The sequence below is a fragment of the Chenopodium quinoa genome, unplaced genomic scaffold, assembly GCF_001683475.1.
Source record: "Chenopodium quinoa cultivar QQ74 unplaced genomic scaffold, ASM168347v1, whole genome shotgun sequence".
NCBI lineage: Eukaryota > Viridiplantae > Streptophyta > Magnoliopsida > Caryophyllales > Amaranthaceae > Chenopodium > Chenopodium quinoa.
Window position 1 is genome coordinate 783458 of NW_018744497.1, and position 21429 is coordinate 804886.

Here is a 21429-nt window from a genome sequence, read left to right on the forward strand (position 1 = left end):
GTCCTGCGGGAGAGTTACAACACCAAGACTGACCTCCTGCTGCCTGTACCTGCAAAACAATGGAGACTCCTGTGGGTGGGAGTTCCTCCTCCGACGATCAAGTTAGAACGTGTTAGAGGAGTAAAGTGCGAAAAGTAAAGGGTCTCTCTTGGATTCCAAGAGAGTATCTGCAATGTGTAATTGCTCAATTCGAGGTGTCAGGTATCCGACTTTCTCTGATTGTGAGTTAATGTGAATTGATTATTTCTGAATAATGTTCCTCAGAGGGAAACATCTCCCTTTTATAGGGTGATGGAAAACGTGCCCAATACTAGGTTTCAGAAACCTAGGACTGACTGGGCTTTGCCTAGGAAATTGGGCCGTAGGATCCTGATGGGATATCTGTCTGCCACATGTCGTGGCCTGATTGGTCCACCTTGGACCTCTCATGAGGTGACACATGGCGGCTTCTGATTTGTCCACGTGGATGACACGTGGCAGGACTTGAGTGGACCACGTGGCGGGGAAAAATCCCCTAATCAGTTTCAATGACAGATTGAGAGACTTTAGACTGTCGATGCCATGTTGAGAAGGTTTCATGCATCCTCTTTTCATCTTTTTAAACCCAATACCTTTTCATAAAAATGACATCATCCAGGACAACCTTTACTTGTAAAAGCGTTCTACACTTGCAAAGGGTCAACCTAGATTCTTTAGCCCACTAAGGTTTAATTTATTTGATCTTAATAGCTACTTGTCTTGAACATTTAGCGAACCGAGGATAGTTGTGACATTCTTAACACTGCTGAAAGATTCTTTATCTTTACAGAACTTCGCAGAATGAGTCGTGGATTTATTTCCTATTGACTACTTTTATCTTAGTCTATTCAAGACTCGATCAAAGTGGGGGCTAACTATAGACACCTACTTTTGGCCTTTGGTCTCGACGGGAAGTGCGATGATGTTACAAAAACCCGTTTTTCATGTTGGATCAAAGTTGTAGTGTTTATGGACTCCGAAATGCATTATGAAGCAAGATAAAACCTGTATTTGAGACCAAATTATCTTAGAGCCTAGTTCGATTACTAATTAGGCCTAAAACGTGCTCATACATGATTAATCTTGATTAATAATGGACCTAAATGTGTCAAATGCAATGATTGTATCAAATGGATCTTACATTGTTGAAAACCGAGCCAATTAGAACAATTGACCACATAATTTCCGTGAAAGGCCTATACAAATGGATATTCCTTTTAAAGTGATTTCCAACAGTATATTATAAGCCCAATTTTGTGTTAAAACGAAGAAGATATCATCAAAATTCTAAATCGGGCCCGAAAACCGATACTCTTGCACTAAAATGGCCATATCTTTTAATCCACAAAAGCTTTTAACCTAATTCTAATGGAATTGGAAAGTAGACATTTAGAGATTTCCAATGATATCTTATTTTCCTTTATATGACTTCTTAATAAAATAATATATAAGTTTCAAAAACGCATTTTCATATAAGGCAAACCGCACCGCACGCAGCTTCCAGTGTTGCGTGCAACAGCCCAACGCAAGTCTTAAATTTGCGCTCGGCACTCCAGCGCAACTTTAAGAGTTGTGCGCACCTCTTGACGTCGCGGCTCTAAAACCCTAAACCTAGATTCTTATGCCTATAAATAGGGGTCTTCATTAGACCTAAAAAGGACAAAAAATCAGAATTAAAACCCTAGCATTCTGAAATCCCTAATCTCTCAAGTTCTCTATTACTATCATACTACTTTTTCCCTCTCTTCCAAATACTCTTTAACCCTAGTATATTCTTTTGAAGTCTTTGGAGGTACAAAGAAGGAGGGAAGTCCATAAACGCTAAAAAATCTAGCAAAAAAAGAGAATGGTAAGTTTCCTAAGCACTTATTTTCCTTTCTTGTTTAAATAACTTTAATTAATTAATTAGTGTTGTTTGATCACTTTATATAAACTCTAATTAATTAATTTCACATAGTATCTTGCATTAATTAAAGATTAGAATCAAATAAATTGATTATTGTTTTATCACTTAAGTCAAGGCGAATATGGTTTATTTCTTAACCTTTTCACGAATTAGAATAAAAAAGAATAACGACATTCGTTGCAATGTAGACCTTCATGATTCTTGCTTGTAAATAAAAGCAACTAACTTAGTTTTAGTTATCGCGTTGCATATATTGTTTGGCAATGATATTGTGAAAAAGTAAGAGCTAGTAGAGGCCACACTAGGGCTAGGATGGCGATTTCTCCCAAAAATGAACGTTATCATAGTACCCTCGCTCCCGAACTCATTTCTGGTACTTGTAGACCAATTTAAGCATGGGTAAACTTATGATTCATGCTAAATATCCTTGAACTCTACACCGGAGAAAGATGTGAACGAGGATTATGAGTTTTCCTAAACCTCATTGGCAACTCTCTATTGGTTTCTAATAAAAAAAAAAGGTAATGATAGGCTCAATTCTAATTCAAGGTCTCCCAAACAGTCAGGAATTCAAATCCTAATACACCCTAAAAAGTGTAAAGTACTAGACTTTTAAAGGGTAAAGGGCATAGAGGAAGTGGGATCCCCAACGACGGGCCACCTTCCTCACAGACGCTGATTGGGGCAGTTGTCCAGACACTCATCGCTCTACCCGGACTTTTGTGTCTTCTTGGGAGATAATCTCATCTCGTGGTCTACTAAGCGACATGCTACTTTGTCTTGCTCGAGTGTCGAGGCCAAATACCGTGGCATTGCAAACGTCGTTGCCGAGACATGTTGGCTCCGTAATCTTCTTTTAGAGCTTCATTGTCCCATTCAGATAGCCACCCTGGTATATTGTGATAATGTCTCTGATGTTTACTTGTCTAGCTACCCCGTTCAACATCAACGAACCAAACACATCAAAATGGACATTCTCTTCATTCGTGGAAAGGTTTCTAAGGGTCAAGTCCGGGTCTTACATGTCCTCTCTTCGTATTAGTACGCAGACATCTTTACCAAGGGCCTCCCTCAACAATTGTTCCTCGACTTCAGATCCAGTCTGAGCGTCTTTCCTCTTTCCATTTCGACTGCGGGGGTGTGATAGAATATGTTAATATTCACTATATCTTGTAAATTCATTTATTGTGTAATTATGTTATTCGGCTTACGATAACATTAAGGTTGTATCTCATGATATTCTGACTAATGAGAACACTCTCACTTGAGGAGAATTACACATTCTAATAATAATCACACATTATGACAAGTACTTCTTATTCTATAGCCTATATCCATATCTTCTTCTTCTCTTTTAAAAAGTTCAAGCAAATTTTTATGCATAATGTACGTACTTTATACCCCTGAAAATATTTGTTTATTCATATGCCCTTATTAATGTTAACTGCCTCTTTTTTGAATTGTAAAAAATAATATACGGACATTTGTATCCTAAAAATATTAATGCAGCCAACAAATAAATTTGTAGTAAACCAATAGAGCTCCACAGACATGACAAGTTATGATGCACACGACGCCCTAGTAACAGAAACAATTTTATATCAATGAACTTTGAAGAGGATGACTACAATGGGTAAAACGTGCATTAGGTTATATGTATTCCTAGGTAGATTATTTGACAAAAATGATTTGAGACTTTGTGTTTTGCCACAGGTGATAAAAATTACACTAATGAATTATTAAATTAACTTTACTTTATATTAGTAGAAATACACCAAGTAAGACTTATCTCATTTGATATAGATTTTACTTTAGGTTTTGAAGTTTGAATTATAAAAAGTGAAGTTGCTTAGGGATAGGAATTCCCTTACCATTCTCACTCCAAACTTTCAAAGTGTTTGGTTTATAAATACGAGGACACCCAGGTTTCTATCAGAGAGAAACAAGAACATTGCTCTCAATGGCAATGATATAGAGATATTTACAGAATATGATTTGCCACGTCAATATTTAAGAATTAAAATTAGAAAGATAAAGGAAAACTAGTTTTGTCTATTAAGTAACGTCGTTACAACAAACGTAACAACTTCAGAGTTCTTTATTTCCTCTCTCTTCAAAGATCTATGTACTCCATTTCCTCTTTCTTCAAAGACCTCTGAGTTTGACTCCATGGAAACAATGATTTTTACAAAGCTTACATCTCTAAATTTTTTATAACATGAGTATGTAGAATTTGTAAATTTGAGAAGCCCTTCTTCGCTTCAGGTTGTAGATATGTGGTTGTAGCAACTGTCTTAATCAACCGCGTAGTACGTACCTTCTTCCTCCTTTACTCCTTCTTCATTCTTCAAGTCATTTCAATGGAAATTTCACCACCACCACCATTTTCGACGGCTTTGCCGCCGAATTAAACGAAAACCCTAAGAATAAATAAAGTAAAGCCGCTGAATTAAACGAAAATCCTAAGTTTAAGTGGAGAAAAAGGGTATGGTAAACCCTAAAGGGTAAGTGAGATTTCTCCCCTCCATTGATATCTCCATTAAAGCTTACAAGAACTTGTTGATTCTCTATTTTACAATGTTTTGTAGATGCTTCTAGCGATTAGGGGAGGCTGGGGTATTGTTATTGTTGATGGGATCAATAATTGGGTTGCTGTTGTGTTGTTTAGGGGTTAATAACTGGGTTGATATTTTTGAGGTTTGTGAAGAAGATGAAGATGACTAGCTGCCGTTTTCTCCATGTCCAACTACTCCGTTTGTAGTGTTTAACAGAATACATAATAAAGTTACTAAAACACCCATGATTTATGAGTCGGACGTTAATGACCTGCGATAAGTTAAGGACGTTTCTCATGGAGAAAAACTTGGATTTTCTCTATATTTAATACTGGACCAAAACAAAATCAATAAGGGTTAAGGTCGGTTAATAGTCCTCTAATAGTTATCAAATTCTAGTTTGTTACGGAGTACATGTGAGAGTGTGCGGGACTTGATTTAGTTGAATACACCCGTTATATATAAGACCGACCCTACGGAAAGATAAAGACAAAAAACAAGAAGTGAATCCGGGGGCAGTTTTTCCCTCCCTCCTTGCAATATCTCCTTTCTCCAGTGTCCACTTTCTCACTCCTCCGTGTCACTTTTCGGCGGTCTGAAGCGTTTTTCAGTTTCGAACATTCGCTCACCATTTATCCGTCATTTCCTAAGACAATCCTTCTCTCTCCCCTTTCTCTCTCTACCAGATTCTCCATTTTTTCTCTCTGCCGACCATGAATGAGGTCAGCTTTCTGCTACTTTTGCTCTATTTTACTTTTACTTCTGCTGTTCTTAATTAATTTTATTTAATGATTTTAGTTTTGTTCAATTATTTTTTTCAAGTTCTGCTAATTTTTGTTGTTGTTCTTCAGCATTTTAATTTTTTTATACTTTGAAGTAATATCGATTGTTTTGCTTTTGTGTTTTTTTTTATTTTTTTATTTATTTTTTCAATTTTTGTTGTTTTTTTATGGAGTATTTATTGTAATTTTAATTGAATTTGTTGTTATTTGTTCAAATTTCGTTGTTAGTTGTGTTGCGAATTTGCGATTGAATGCTTGAGACTGTAGTTTATCAACTGTTTGGACTGAATTATTCGATTTTGAGCGCTTGATTTATCATGCATGAGATTTTTGTTCACAATTGTGTAGTTTAAATTGTCTTTTTAAGCCAATTTTAATTGAGAGGTATGATAAACTTGTGATTAAATTGCTTATATTTACCTTCTTATCGAAGTAACTATTGTCGGATTTAAGTTGAATATTTTCATGTACTTGTATAGTTCAACATAGTCCAAAGAGCCACTAAATTAGGGAAATATAGTTGAGTGCTTGAGTCACTATATAGGGAAATTTGGTTGAGTGACCATTTCGACTTTTAAACATAACTTTTGTTACATGGATTCGATTACACTTGTTCATTTTGCATGCTTGACCAAGTGCTCGACTCGGTTCATTTTGTAAAATGTTTCGTGTGTTTTTCACCTTTTTTGCTAAAATCGAAGTGTTTAAGTGTCTTATTAGACTGTCAAGCATCTAACTCAAGTGCTTAGGGTGAAATAGGAGTGTTTGTTAGCTATTGACAGTTTTTTTTGTTGTTGTTGTTGTTGTTGTTGTGAACTAGTGTGTTTAGTTTCTACATGTTGCCTTTTAGTTGGACCGCCTATGCCTTTATAACAAATGTTTTTGATAATAATGATGTCTCAGCAGTTGTATTTTAGACTCATGTTGAGAGGCACTTTATCAAAGGGATGATATTGTGCAAGGTTGTGTTGGAAAACGTATGAATGGTAATTATCAATACTAGAAATTGAAACTTCTTAAATTACTAATTCCAATATTTGTGAAATACCGGATTACATAGTAGTCAAGTAATTTGTTTAGGAAATAGAGTTTTGTGAGTTTAGGACTACTACCTACGGCCTACGCAAACAAGATCTACCAAAAAAAAAAAATTTAATAAAATTATAAACAAGGTTGACAATTAAACACCAATTATTCCTCTCTCTCCTCCTGTCCTCCCATTGATTTACTTATTTACTTGACACATTAGTGGTCAACTCTAGCTGTATTCAATTATCTACTACTCGGATCAAACTTCAAAATCTTTATCAAGAATAAGAATGCCAGCAAAGGCTTGGAGGTTCAAGGACATTTTAACAGTGTAACTGAATTGTTTTAGAGAAGTTGCAGATAGAGAAATGTTGAAGAAAAAGAAAGTGTTAGGGAGACAGGGATTTGAAAACAGATTTGAATTATTAGGTATGACAGTGTTATTTGGGATTATATATTTGTCAGGCTTTTTTTTAAATGATGTTGATTCAGTCTAAATTAATCTTTCCAATCTCTTATGTGCTAACAAATGTTAATATGTTTGGGTTTACTCAATAAGTCAACATCCTATGGTTGGAACCAAAACCAGGTTGCTAGACAAATTATACTCCTTAAAATGGTACTGCATATTTGCATATACACTGTGGGTTTTCTGCAGGTCTACTTTATCGACATTATGAAATGCAATACTTTTTGCTTAGCAATATTTGAATTAAAGTTTGAGGTCTCTTGTTCGGTGTGCCTGAAGGTAATATGTGTAACTCATTGGTTAGAAAAAAAGGTAATGGATTGTATCTGACTGTACAGGTATAACATTGCACCAGAATGCAATCAGTGTTAAGATATATGCATATCTTTGGATTAAATTTTGTTGTTTTAATGTGGCCTAGCAAACATTGAGTTGGTATGGTTAACCTATATATTATCTATGGATATGGTAACCCTTGATTATCTTGATATTTGCGGAGTGCTGATTTGAAAGCTGGTTTCCTCTTGATGTGAATTACAGGAGCTCCCTTCATGCCATGGTGTCTTATAAGAAGTATATGAATTTTATAGTGTTCTGGTCAATTATGAAAACTGATGTTTGATTAATTGATGTTTTCGACTGTTTTGGTTGGTGGTTTAGCTATATAACAAGAATATAACCATAAGGGACCATGATTCAGAGTCGAGAATACCACCTCCAATTATTTTGTTCTACTTCCCATGGACATGTAGATAAATTTTTTTTGGGAAAAGTTGAGTAGGTGTAATGAGTAAAAAGGTGGTTGGGTGTGAGATTATGGGTTAAGAGGGGTAGTAAAGAGGATTTTCCAATAATGGAATAAAGAACAGACAATCTTTTGATTGTAAATTTGGCATAATGTAGTATATTGTCACCATTTCAATGAATATTTATGTCTATTTGTTATTTACTAGAGCATCAAAGCTGTCAAAAGGCAGTCCTAATAATCGTGGAAATATCAGGCAACAACACATAAATGAGTGTATATTTATCTGGATTATTTGTCTTGAATGAGTGTATATTTATCTGGATTATTTGTCTTACTTGAGTGTTCAGTTTGTCACCGCTTGCCACCAACTTTTTATATTCCAGGTTAAGAAAGATGAACATTATATTGCTGACTTAGCATATGGAAGCTCTGATGCTAGACATATGTGGGCTGAACCTAAAGAAGATCAAGCTTCTGCACTGTATTTTGATGCAAACTTTGAGGATGCATTCAAAATTGATGATATATCTTCAGTATTTCATTATGAGCTACTTGCCGAAAATGGTAAGGAGACTCAGCGTATTATTAATTGTCTTGTCATCTCCAATTTCTGAAATATTCAAGAGTTTGTTGCTTATACTGTGTAACATATATTATCAAGTCTAATTTTTTAAGATTTGTATGAATAAAAGCACCTAAGAGCTGTGCAAATCTAGGATCAGTCCATAATGGTTACTTCTGTTGTGTGTTCACAACTCTACTTTAATAACCATGATAGTCCTGATGTGGTTATATTACAGCATTCTAAATTGTATAATTTCATGTTTTTCTGAAGGTGGGCTGAATTCCTATATGACTGAAGAAGGGAAAGGCGAAATATTATGCAGTGTATGTAGCTCTTTTTTTTTTTTTTTTTTTTCCTTTTCTTTTTTTCTTTGTGCATGTGAAAAACAATTATCATCAACTTCCATGCTAGGGTTGCATGCTTGCATTTATCTTGAAATAATTTCTAGCATTACATACGAGTATATAACAACACTGCATTGTGATCTTTTGTCAACTCTGTGGTTCATTGTTCATGTTCTTGACATTGCTTTTTGAGCTAGTTTCAATAGCATTTTACTTCTTTTGATTTCTTCTTTTTTATTTGATTTTTTTTTTGGCAATCTCTCTCTCTCTTTCTTTCTTTCTTTCTTTCATTTTTTTTTAATAATAATTTTTTGTTAAAATGTGTATGTGATTTTTTTTTTGAATTTTTTTATTTGTTTGTATGTTAGCTTTTTTTTTTTTTTTTTTTTTTTCAATATCATTTTACTCTTTTCTTTCTGTTATCCTTTTTGACCACGTAATTTGTCGGTTACATCCTTTGCACGTTGCATATTTGTTTTGTGTGTTGTACAAGCTGCTTTCATTTTGCAAGTTCAAAGTTTGTTCTTGTCTGTTGCTATATGTTGCATAAAATATCTTTTCTATAGTGCTAGAAACCACTTTTTTTATTTTTTTATTTTTAATTGTATTTCTCTTGATGAAGTGGCATTTCTGGCTTTGTTTTCGTTGTCAAATTATTATTTTCTTTGTATCTTAAAATGTTTGCTAATGGAAGTGCACTTCTAGGATTTTGATGGAATTCTGCATGAGGATAAATTAACCAACCTACCTCTTGCTGTTAGTATCTCACATGCATCTGAAGATCACTATTTGGGTATGTTTTTGATGGATTTCATAATTGGGTTGAAAAGATAGACTTATATCACTAAAGATTTCCACTTTTGTGTTTTTAGATGTTGATTTTGATAAAAAGGTCCCTGATCTGGACTGTAAATTCTATGATGAGTTAAGTGTCGGTAACTTGAGATCTGAGATCCACTCTCCAGAAACTAGCAATGAAGAAGTTGGGGTATCTGAATCATCCGTACTAGTGCCTCGATGTTTTAATGATCAGTTTGGAAAAACTGCTAAAGAAATGCATGGTGACTTGGGGAGCAAATGTAGGTATCAGATACCACTGGAGGATAATATGGGTTTAAAATGTTCTCTTGTTAGTGATGTTAAATATGTTCAGGACACTAATGATGATCGAAATACTTTGGAGATCGGAAGTTCCTTCAATGACGATAGAGATAACACACATGTTTCTTTCCCTTGTGTTAAACCACCATACATTTCCATATATACACATGATGAAGTTGGCTCAGCAAGTCAATGCACAGATGTGGATGATTTTTGTGTGGAAGACCCGTCAACTGACAGTTGTGCTGAAACTAAAATAACCCGAGCTAGACAAAGAAGATTGTGCAGACCTCCGCAGAGGTATCTAGATGGAACTTCATCGTTGAAGTTAAGGCTTCATAATGCTAAGAAACATCCTAGCAGCTTATTAGAGGATAAAGATCTTGGAGCTAGGTTTCTGAAGAAGCACAGCAGAAAAGCATTGGAAGTAAAAGCGTCAAAGACCTGGGCAAGTGATATGGTATAAACATATTACTCTGTACATTTCTGTCTTTGTATGTGTACCCACTTTGCCTTCCATTATTACTTGAATTTATTCAACTTTTAAATTTAAGTTATCTTGAATGGAGCTCATTTGGTCCAATTTTTGCACCTGAAGTTGGTAAAATTGTTTTGGAAAATGTGTATTCTTAAATCTTATCAGTATGTAACCGAGGGATCAGATCATCAATGACTTTTTTATTGCTGAACAGTGGACTGAGTCCTAAAGTAAACTGGGGATTATTTTTGGTGGTTGTTATTGCTGTAAAATCTACTGTGATAAATTTTTTCTTTTACTCATTGGTAAGGGTATACTTTGTATATGCGTATCACAGCAGTTCAATTGTAGCCTGTCCCTTAATTTGAATCTTGATTTTGATATATGGCAGTTGGAAGCTTATTGCAGTCAATTTTTTTTTTTTTTTTTTTTCTTTTTTTTGGTGATCCATGTTGTTTGTAGGCTTATTGCTGTTAGCAATTAACATGACACGCTTTTTGCAGGAATTAGATTCAGATGAGGAATATGAGCCTGTTGAGTCTAGCTTCAATGGCAGAAAGTTAAAAAGGAATGACAGAAGGAAGAGTTGCCAGCCCTGGACTTTGGATGAGGTAGTAGCATTGGTTGATGGAATGTCTCAGTTTGGTCCAGGACAATGGACTGCTGTAAAGAAAACCTTCTTCTTATCTTCTCGTCGTACAGCTACTGATATCAGGGTAATTTATAATGCTTGATCTTGCTGTTTCCATTTTGCATCTTTTTTATGACTGCTTTTTTCTGTGCAAACAACCAAGCTTGGAAATTATCTGCCTGTGGTGGTCTTTGCAGGATAAGTGGCGGAACCTTGTAAAGACTAATTGTAGAAGTTCAAAGGGGAAAAAGGTTTGGTTTTACATGCTTCTTGCTTGCATATTCATTTTGACCTGCACATCAAATGACTTATTTGGACTGATGTATACAATCACATTTCATGAGTTATCTTTATCTGATTCTGATCTTTAATAACTTATACTGTTGAAATTCTTTTCTTTCATCATCTTTTGATCTGTGGCTTGCATTCAATAATCTTGATGAGTAAAACACTTTTACATAATGCTAACTATGTGGGTTGTTCATCATCCACCTTCTGACTAACATAAACCATCATCCACCTTATCATAACATGCCTATTGGATTACATACACTATCTTTGTTTTCTGTTTTTGAAATTGAAAAATTAAATAATAGTTTATTAGCTTGTCAGAACAAGACCTACTATCCATATAGTTTATGTTGCTTAAAAAAGCTTATTGACTTTAATCTAGAGTGGGTTTAGATTAACTTGGTGCCCTTTGTTTTTTCTGAGAGAGAGATCTTTGTATTTTTTGTGGTAAAGATTACTAGGAGTATTTGTGAATGATTATTCTGAAGTGTATTTTGCGTGTATGTTTATGTGTATGTCTTCATTGTTGTCTGGATAGGATTTAATACAAGTAGTTTGGGACTCTAAAGCTTCCCGAAGAGTTTTACATTTACTTCATAATAAACAGCCATAATGATATTAACCATAAGCATAATTACATATGTCAAGGAAGAGACCTGAACTTGGGACTCTAAAGCTTCCCGAAGAGTTTTACATTTACTTCACAATAAACAGCCATAATGATATTGACCATAAGCATAATTACATATGTCAAGGAAGGGACCTGAACTTAAAGAGACCAGAACTGAATTAACGCAGCACCAAGTTATCTTTTTTTTTTTTTTTTTTTTTTTTTTTTTTTCTCTAGATTAATTGTCATATATCTTTGACAGCTAAGTCTTAAATCCAAGATGCTTTATGAGCTCTTTAAACTCCTCAGTCCAGAACAATTTACAAAAACTGTCCCTCCATGGCTAGAGATTTTTTGTAAAAACACTAGCCCTGGTCTCCACCCCCTAACTGATTACGAGAGAACACAATTAGTTAGTGCTCTGTGATGATGTCTGATTATTGTAATTCTGATATGTAGTACATTAGGTTAATAATCCCGTTTCTTTGCAAGTCTCATAAACTGAAACTTGATCTTGAAATGATGTTCTTGTGATATCAGCCTTTTGTAATACCTGACGTCCTGCCTTTTACAATTGGATAAGATCAACCAATGGTTTTCCCAAATTTTAAAGGAATAAATGACTATAATAATCCAACCTTTTAGCGGTTTGCTGATATAAAGCAAACCTTTTGATTAATTTTCAATAATCTAAGCTTTTTACAACTATTATCTTCTAATGATCCAAGTGAACGGCCCCTGAAGAATAGGTATTTTTTTTTAGTTTACAGAGTTGAGATCAACGATGATGAATTTCCACTCCACATGAAAACGGAAGCTTCCGCCGCCCCTTCACAGTGTGCCACACCAACAATATCACCGCACACTCGTCTTATGATGGTTGATGTTGTCGGTCACAAGAAAAGGAAGGCGGTAGTGATAAGGTAGGATGCGATGGAGGAGAGGAGAGAGGTTGCCCTAAGGGAGCGAAAGAAGCAGAAGAGAGTTTTCCATGCGTTGTTGCAGTCCCGTTCCCGGCAATTCATAGGCCCTAGGCGAAATAAGTATATTTTTTTTTTAAGTTTCTATAATAATAATAATAATAAAAAAAAAAAAAAAAAAAAAAACTATACAATAACCAATAACATATACTTGTATAGCTTTGACACATAGTAAAAAGTATGCATCTAAATTTCATTCTCTTTTTAATATCCTCAATCTCATATTCTCGCTATAGAAAATCATTACTCCAAGTTACATTATTTAAAGGTTAAATTTATTACTGCAAAATGATCAAAAGTTATCCCAACATAAAAAAAATACCCTTAAAATCACCTCTATTTCAAAGATTGCAATATTACCCTTTAAAAATCTTACAATTTAAAAATCACTTGGCTTCCTAATGTACAAATAAATTTAAATACTTGTAGTTTCTAAGTCATCTAAGCTTGGTCAAAAGTTACCCTTATACGAAGTACACAATGTATGTGGTGGTTAAAAGTTATTCTAACATAATTTTTTTTGCAATAAACATTACTTCATTAGAATCATCATGAACATGGGACTTAAAGACTTATTGTTAGACTAAAATTGAGCATTGAAGGCATTGATGGGTATTATTGCGGAAGTTGGTCGACATTAAAAGATATTTAAGGGAAAAGTGAAGGGGTGGGGGTCGGTGGTACCGGGCAAAGTGGTTGTTGGTGGTGGTGCTTGTGCAAGTTGGTGAAGGAGGTCGTGGTCAGGTGGTGGTGAGGGGGGAGAGAGAGAATGAGGTGGTGGCGAAAGTGGTTTTTCTTATTAACTTTAAATATCAAAGCTGAAAAATAAAATTTCTAATATCAAAAGTTTTAACCAATTAGAAAGTGCTTTGCATAGGTGACCCACTATAAAGGGTTGTTCACCGGATGGGAATGTTAAAAGTGGATTGGTGTCAACGGTTGGATTACAAATTGCTAGGTTAGATTATTAGAATCAACTTTTCCATTTCTCAAGGAATTTTCTAATTAGATTGCTTGATTATGAGATGAGTGCTTAGTAATGTATTTTGCGTTTTTGAAAATAAGGAAATTTAAAATAGTCCCTTTTTTTTTTTTTTTTTTTTTTGTTGAAATCGTCAAATTTCGTTCTTTGACCCAACTTATATTTGGTACTATTAGCATTTTTAATGCACGCTCCATTTTATTTACTCAATTACCCATTCTCTTTCTCTATTTGTTTCCATCCTCATCTGAATAAAAAAAAAACTTTGGATTCTGTTACGATATATTTCTCCGTTTTTTTAATCGCACCATTTGCACTTTTTTACTATTCACATTGCTCTTTGACTACAAAGTCTTGTATGAGGCGAGTTTATGTTTATTTTATTGTAAGACCCTCATTTTGAGGGTAATTTTAACACTTTACAGTAACTTTAATCCCTTTAAGGATAACTTTTAATTTGTAATGACTCTAATTGTATTTTAATATGTAATTTGCTATTAAATGGATACATGCTAAGAAGGCTAATATGATTAATCTAATGCATTTTAAATATTTTTGAAGAATAAAATTTATGTTAGGAAAATGGTAACTTTTCTAGTATATAAGGGTAACTTTAAATACTTTTAGGGTAACTTTAACTCGTCTTACAATAATGTAATGAAAGTTCGCCTTAATCAAGAATTTGTGTTGCGAGTCTGTGACTATATTTTGTGCCTTTTATGTTAGAAAAAATAGTCATGTGAGATCTTATTAGATTTTTTTTTATGTATATTTTTTAATATATCTTATTTTTAATTGCATTAACTAGAAGCAGATTAAGGATATTATTGCCAAAGGTTTTTAAGTGTCAAGTATGAAACTCTAAGTGGTGTAATTAAAATAACGGAGGAAGTGTATTATATTAGTAGAATGGGTTGTGAATATGTGATTATGCTTGTGGTCTTAGGTTTAAATGTAATTGTGAATCAATACATGGCAAGCAGTGCTCTCAAACCCTAATTTATTTTTGGAAAAATTGGTAAAAATAATCCCAAATTTTGCTCGTTCGTCCAAAATAATTCAAACTATGGATTATTTTTAAATGATTCAAACTCTAGGGTCATTCAAACCTGTTAAAGAGGTTTTTGTTTTTATTTTTGTTTTGTTTAAGTGACACGTGTCACCACGTGATTAGTTGAAATAAATTAATTAAAAAAAAAGAAAACCTAAATATAAAGCCCTCCAGCCATGCAACCCTAGCACCACCTGGTCCACCCTCGCCGACGGCCCAGACCCCCATCCCTCGGCGCTGCCTTTCCCCTACCCCACTGAACCATCAAACCCCTCCCCCACCCTTGGAACCTTATCGACTAGGGGTTCCGAGGGTGGGGGGTTCAACCGGGGGACTGGGAGGGGTTTTGAGTTGGGTACTAGGGTGGGGGTTTGGTGGTTCGGGGGTAGGTGAAAGGCGGCGCCGACATGGGGGAAGGGGGGCCCGGGCATGGGCGGGGATGAGGGGATTTGGAAGGGGGTGGACGGTGGTGGGGAGGGTGGTCGTGGGTGGGCTAGTTTTTTTTAATCTTATTTATTTATTTTTTTTACATGTGTCCTCTTCACCTGTTATAACATGTTGGGTTACAAGTTGAGACCATTTTGAGCGAATGACTTTAAAGTTTGGATTGTTTTATAAATAATCCATAGTTGGGATAATTTTGAGGAAACAGGCAAAAGTTGGGATTATTTTTACCAATTTTTCCTTTATTTTTTAACCATCGTTAGCGTTCATGTTCTTTATTAGCACTGTGATAATGGGCGGTGAAGCCGTGAAGGTAAGCTTGATCCTAGTTCTCCCTTTTATGTTAATTCTAGAGACCAACCTGGATATTTGGTTTCTCATGTCAATCTTAAGGGTGAAAAATTATGTAGTGTATATCCTCAAAACTTGACAAATTCCATGACTTCTCGATGGTACACTTGAGCAAGTTCACTTCAGTAATCAACACCTTCTCAAGCTATAAATTTGTCACCTCTTTTTGCCGTTTTCATCCAATCACTCCCATAGTTTAAACCCTTCTGTGCAGGATCTTCAGGCTCATATAATTCGCATTTGATGAATTGCCATCTAGGATATATTAAAGTCCATAACCTCAACAATGCCATAGGTACACCACACTAGCATTCCATGGGCTGCCTCGCCCCAGCAGTGGCCCTCAAACCCACCGGAAGCACTTGAATTTGACATTCTCATGCTATCACAAGGAAAAAAAAAAAGCTTTCTATTTCAATTTGTCCAAAAATTCTGTAAACACTTAACCAAATCTTAGGGTTTGTGAATAAAAAAAAAAAATCAAAGAAATAAGTTAAGTAGAACATAAAGACCTCAGGTCTTTTCAGACAAATAATTTCCACTATTTATTTTAATTTAGTGTCTCTGTACGTGTGTCTTATTTCAGGACATAAAGCACCATTTCCTAGAATTTTGAGTTTTTGACATGTGGGATACTTGGGCCACAAAGGTTTCTTTTCCCTTTCTTGCTGTTTGTTAACACATTTTAATCATTTCCTTTCTTTTCTTTATATCCCTAAAGTCATCTACTCTCATTCCCCTCTTCCCCCCCTAAGTCCTCTACCCATTCCTGGAAACCCAACACTTATACCTGACTACCTGAGTTCAGGTAACGTAGATTGTCATCTTTAAAAACAGACAATTAGGATGTGTTTGGTGGATGGTATTCAGGAGACGTTAAGGGAATCAAAAGGGTCTTTTCCCTTTCTTGCTGTTTGTTAACACATTTAAATCATCTCCTTTCTCTTCTTTATTCCCGTAAAGTCCTCTACTCTCAACCCCCCTCCACCTCCGCCAAAAGATTCTCCATTCCCTTTCCTCTAGATTCCTACACTACCACCACCCATGACCCAACTACCACCACCACCCATAACCTTTAACCCCATCCACCACCACAACCACTCATAACTTTTAACTCCATCCACTATCATCCTAACGCCGATCTGATCAGTCACCATGAAACCCACCCACCACTTACCACCATGAAACCTACCCACCAACCCCAATATCCAATACCCATGAAAATCAACCCAAACACTACAAAAACCACCTTGCCTAACACCAAGAAAAATCCAGCCACCAAATATACCAAAAACAAGGAATGGAAAAAAAAAAAAAAAATCAACCACAAACTCGAATGAACATCCTAAATACCTCGAATGAATATTCCAAATATATCTTCATATCATAAATGATGGTTTTAGAAGGTCCAAGTTTACCATAAAAAATCCATATCTGCAGTTGTAGAGTCGAATTTTACCACTAAAACTTAGGTGAATGGTTGAATGAGGTGGCGGTGCTGAGGTAAGCTAATACGTCAGCAAGGAAGAGATGAAGAAAAGGGTGGGAGGAGCCTAGGAGACACTCTGTGTTTGACTTTTGTGTTTTGTGTAAATCATTTAACCCAAACAACCTACTATATCAAAGGGATTACATACATTTGCTTCCCTATCCTTTCCCCTTTCAACCAAACGGCCCCTTATTGTTTTCAGTACTTGTTTGGTTTTAAATAGACCATCTGCTTGTTGTCTTCATGATTTTCGTGTCACTACATCAACTTCTGTTGTTGTAAGCTCTTTCCTGTAATTGTGTGATCTACAGTATCATCATAACTTTGTGAATGATGAAGTGTTCGGAGAATGTTCTACTCTGTTGTGTTAGAAGGTGCATAAACAATGTGTGATGGAGCTGCTTCCAATTGCTCAGAAATTCTCAGTTATGTGTATTGATGCTTTTCATTTTAAACATGCCTTTTTAGGATATTTTGTTAGGCCTGTGACGAGAGTCTTTTTCTTGTAGTGATCCCAAAGGAATATGTTACATGATCTATTATAATGTTATTGTTTTGATACGGAGGATTATCAGATGATTTGGATGGGTCTGAAACCCAATTTTAAGTTCATTGTAGTGGACAGCCACTTGAAGTGTCTTTTGTCCATGTTCGTAACATTAACCTTCTGATTATGTTAAAAGTGTATTCATTACTCTTTAAATGCTGCTTCTGAATAATTCAGTAGAAAATGACAAGATGGTTTGCTAATGAATGAAACTTTGTCTAAAAAGCAGCACTTAGGCGTGCAAGGAGGATTTTGCTTTCTTTTCTTGCTGCGGTTCTTAATGGAGAAGTGTTATCCGGACATGGTTATGCATCAAGTGGAAAGACAAATGTTTCACTTTCTGATTTAGCCAGTTTGTGAAAATTATTTATCATTTCATAGTTAACATTGTAGATTGTACACTTCAACTCTCTCATCAAGTATACTTGTGATAACCCTCAACATTCAGTAGATAGTTGTTTAATTTGGGAGAATAATGTTGATAATGCTAGATAAAGTGTTTTCTCATGCAATTTCATATTATTCTCATTCTTGATTTTTCAATCATGTCTAAGTTCTGTGTATAAGACATTGACATACATGGTTCCTTACTATTTCATGTACCATTATTGTCTTAAAAACGTCAAGTGGTAGGAAAATGCAACAAACTAGTATTTCACAGAAATATGTTGTCTGTTTGTCACTTGTGAAATTATACTCACTTCTTCTGTAAATTTTTTTTCAGGATGATCAGAGGAATAATTCGCATGTGTTGCCAAATCCTGTAATAGAACGAGTAAGGGAACTTGCTAGTGCTCCTCCTGTTCTGAGGGGTAGAGGTAGAGGTATCCGAAAACTTTCAGCTTTAAAATGCCCTGATATGTCCCCTTGTTTAGCTGAGTGAGGCAGTTCTGTTAGTCACTACAGAAGCGGCATTTGATGAGTAGTTAGAGGCAAAGATTTGTAATTGTTGAGATGATATAATCTTTTTTACCTGATACAATTGAATTCAGTGGTCTAAATTTCGACCCTTACTAGGCTGATTTATCAAGAGTTCTCAATAGCTTTTTTGCATCAGAAAAGGAACGGAAACCATACAGCATAGTTAATGCTTTAGTCATCTTCCATCTACAGAGTAAGGATATGTAAAAACCTTGATAGTGTGGTAGCTGCATTACTTGAGTTGCCATTGTTGCCATCATCTGCCAATTGTATGTCTCTAAACATGTAAAGTCTTCTGTTAGAATGGAGATGTATGGGCGTTGTTATCTTTTCACTTAAATGTCCAAATCTATGGTTAATTTCAGATGATGGTAACCAATTATGGTCACCTTATTGCACAAGTGAGCGTCTGTTTATTCTTTTTCTTCATCGGTATGCATCACTTTTTACATGTTTGTTCTTTGTGCTCTTGAAGCAGTCCCAGACTCCAAGCTATTTCTGCACTTTTAGGCACTGATGAGATTGATGCACTATGCTATATGAATTGGAACATTGACACTAGTTTGATAATGTACTACTGTACTGGTAGATATCTTCATAATTATCGTGTTTTTATTTATGATTTTTGATTAATTAGTATTATTTTATTTATTAGTATCGATCTTCATATGTTTACGCACACATGTGACACATCCAGTATAGTATATAGGTTTAGTAGATAGTTTAGGAAATGAGTAGTATAATCCCCAAATAAGGTGGAGACCTATATGATAAGTTGAAAACTTTAATTTTTAGAGTTTCATCAGATTTGGAACTAATAAAATCACATATTAGTTTCTAAAAAAAGATTATGACCACTTTTGAGGAGCAATTCCTACGGAAAAGTTGAAATACCCAATAATGAGCTAATACTAAGTCAAAAATGGCCTTAGAAGCTTAAGACTACGTAAAACCACCTATAATAGTCTAGTCAAATGCCAAGAAATACGGCGTTTTGTAGTAAAATATTTAGAAACTTTACCATTTTTAAACGCAACACATATTTCTTCTGACCTTTTCTAAATAATAATTACAATAAAAAAAAATAACAAACAAAATTAAATGTACATGTTCAAAAGTCAAAAGGGAATGCACCTATATATTGTTAAGTTCGATTACATACAACCTCAACAATCTATAACCCATATTTCTCAATATTTCATTAATTACATTGTTCAACTATGTCTTACATTCATATTATTTCCTCTCTCTTTTTATTACCATTTACTTTCCTAATCTATAATACTAATACAGTTGTAGCGGTTGATCCACTCTACCATATATGTTCATCTACCGCCGGAAACTTCACTCCTAATTCCGTCGAAGAGAAAAACGTTAATACATTAATGGGGCTTCTACCGAAAAATCTTTCTCCTTGGGGCTTTTCGCGTGCCATGACTCGTACATACCCGTCTATGTTCTTTGGAATCGCTCAGTGCAGGGGGGACGTAAACTCCCTAGAGTGTAACAAATGTGTTGTTAATGCTAGTGTTGAAATTCGTAAGAGTTGCCCTTATAACAAAGGCGCTGTTATATGGTATGACAATTGTATGTTGAAATATTTGGACCGAAGTTTCTTTGGCCAAATCGATAACAAAAATAAATTTTATTTGTTGAACGTTGCTAATGTAAGTAATGATCCTATTTTGTTTAACACAAAAGTTAAGGGATTATTGAGTAAGTTAGCGATCCAGGGTGCTACCACTAGGAAACTTTACGCAATTGGTGAAACAAAGCTTGATACGTTTACAAATTTGTATGGGTTAGCTCAGTGCAACCAGGATCTGTCGAACAAAGTTTGCAAGATGTGCTTGGATCAAGCAATAAGTGAGCTACCAAATTGTTGCGATGGAAAACGCGGTGGGAGGGTCGTTAGTGGGAGTTGTAACGTGAGATATGAGATATACCCCTTTATTAATTCTTAGGATGATTGTATGACAAACTCTATTATGCACCTGTGTATATTTAGAGTTGAGATTGATCGCGCCAGAACGTTTATCTGTACTCATTTGTTCATTTTTGCTCATTGGTAGAGTTTTAAATGACCAAATAAGGATTGGGTTATTCTTTAGGACCATAGATGTGAATGTGTAGAGGATCAAAATAATTAGTTGGGTTAATCGTTTGAATTGTTTGGCTTTGTTTTATTTGCAAGTTAAATTGGCATTGGATATATTTTTAGGGTTAATTAGCACTATGGGCATTTTTATGGGCTTAAGGGTATATTAGGAGTGGTATAAGGGGGATATTGTACAACTTTATTATTCATTGAAGATTAAGATTATACAATCGAGTTTGTTTTTCGTTTTAGTAATTTTACGAAAATTTTATATAGTGATCAATTGAAATATGACTACCGTAATATTTTAGTGATTATTCAGTTCATAATTAACTTATTTTTCTTCGAGTAATAATGTATGTTTCTTTATTTTAATACTTTACGTATCTTAATATTAAGACTACAATTTTGTGGAAATGCTGATAAAGAGAAAATTAATCATTTAATTAATTATTATTGATCAAGGGTTACTAAGGTTAGAAAGTAAACTTAGTGAGATGAAATAAAAAATATACAATCGCAAATTAGGATATAAACATTTTTGTATATTAAAATCTAATAGCAGTTAAACATTTTCATTAGGAAAATTTAAAAATAACCACCCAAAAAACAGACCATTTTAAATTTAACCACCAAAAAAAAAATTATTTATATTTAACCACCCCTTACATTAATTAATCATACAGATGACCACCCAAATCTATTTTCCGGTGGAATTTCCGTCACTGGGCCCCACATAATTTATTTCCCTCCCTTTTTTCGTTGTATTTCGACTTCCCTCACTGTTGAACTTCCAGAAGTTAGTTTCATTTGCTTCCTCATTAATTAACTTCAAAAATTCTCTGAAAAATTCATTAATCTACTTTGCTCTATCAGTGTGTTCATAATTTATCAACAATTCTTAAAATTAAAACCCTAATTTTTGCTGCAAACCCTAACTTTAAGTTTGTGATGCAAAGGAGTTGCTCGTGGGTGATTGCGCGAGGTACATTGTGAAAAGTGGCCATCATTTGGGTGTTTGGTGGAGACCAGTAGCGTA

General features: G+C 34.8%; 2 protein-coding genes across 2 annotated transcripts; both read left to right on the plus strand.

The window, feature by feature from the left end:
* The first annotated feature begins 3983 nt into the window (after window positions 1-3983).
* On the plus strand, window positions 3984-18626 carry LOC110697685. The gene is made up of 8 exons (XM_021875067.1): window positions 3984-5201; window positions 7891-8071; window positions 8343-8395; window positions 9122-9209; window positions 9289-9977; window positions 10499-10711; window positions 10824-10877; window positions 18096-18626. The coding sequence occupies exons 1-8, from the start codon at window positions 5193-5195 to the stop codon at window positions 18252-18254; spliced, it is 1446 nt and encodes a 481-aa protein (XP_021730759.1). The 5' UTR covers window positions 3984-5192; the 3' UTR covers window positions 18255-18626.
* A 167-nt stretch (window positions 18627-18793) lies between these two features.
* LOC110697686 (cysteine-rich repeat secretory protein 38-like) lies at window positions 18794-21122 on the plus strand. The gene has a single exon (XM_021875068.1). The coding sequence runs from the start codon at window positions 19513-19515 to the stop codon at window positions 20254-20256; it is 744 nt and encodes a 247-aa protein (XP_021730760.1). The 5' UTR covers window positions 18794-19512; the 3' UTR covers window positions 20257-21122.
* Window positions 21123-21429: the final 307 nt, after the last annotated feature.

Bases quoted from the DNA above. Each gene is read 5' to 3' on its own strand.
- LOC110697685 (XM_021875067.1), top strand. The intron at 8,396-9,121 runs GTATGTAGCTCT...GTGCACTTCTAG, and splicing joins AAGGCGAAATATTATGCAGT to GATTTTGATGGAATTCTGCA. The intron at 10,878-18,095 runs GTTTGGTTTTAC...ATTTTTTTTCAG, and splicing joins GAAGTTCAAAGGGGAAAAAG to GATGATCAGAGGAATAATTC.
- LOC110697686 (XM_021875068.1), top strand. From the start codon at position 19,513: ATGTCTTACATTCATATTATTTCCTCTCTCTTTTTATTACCATTTACT.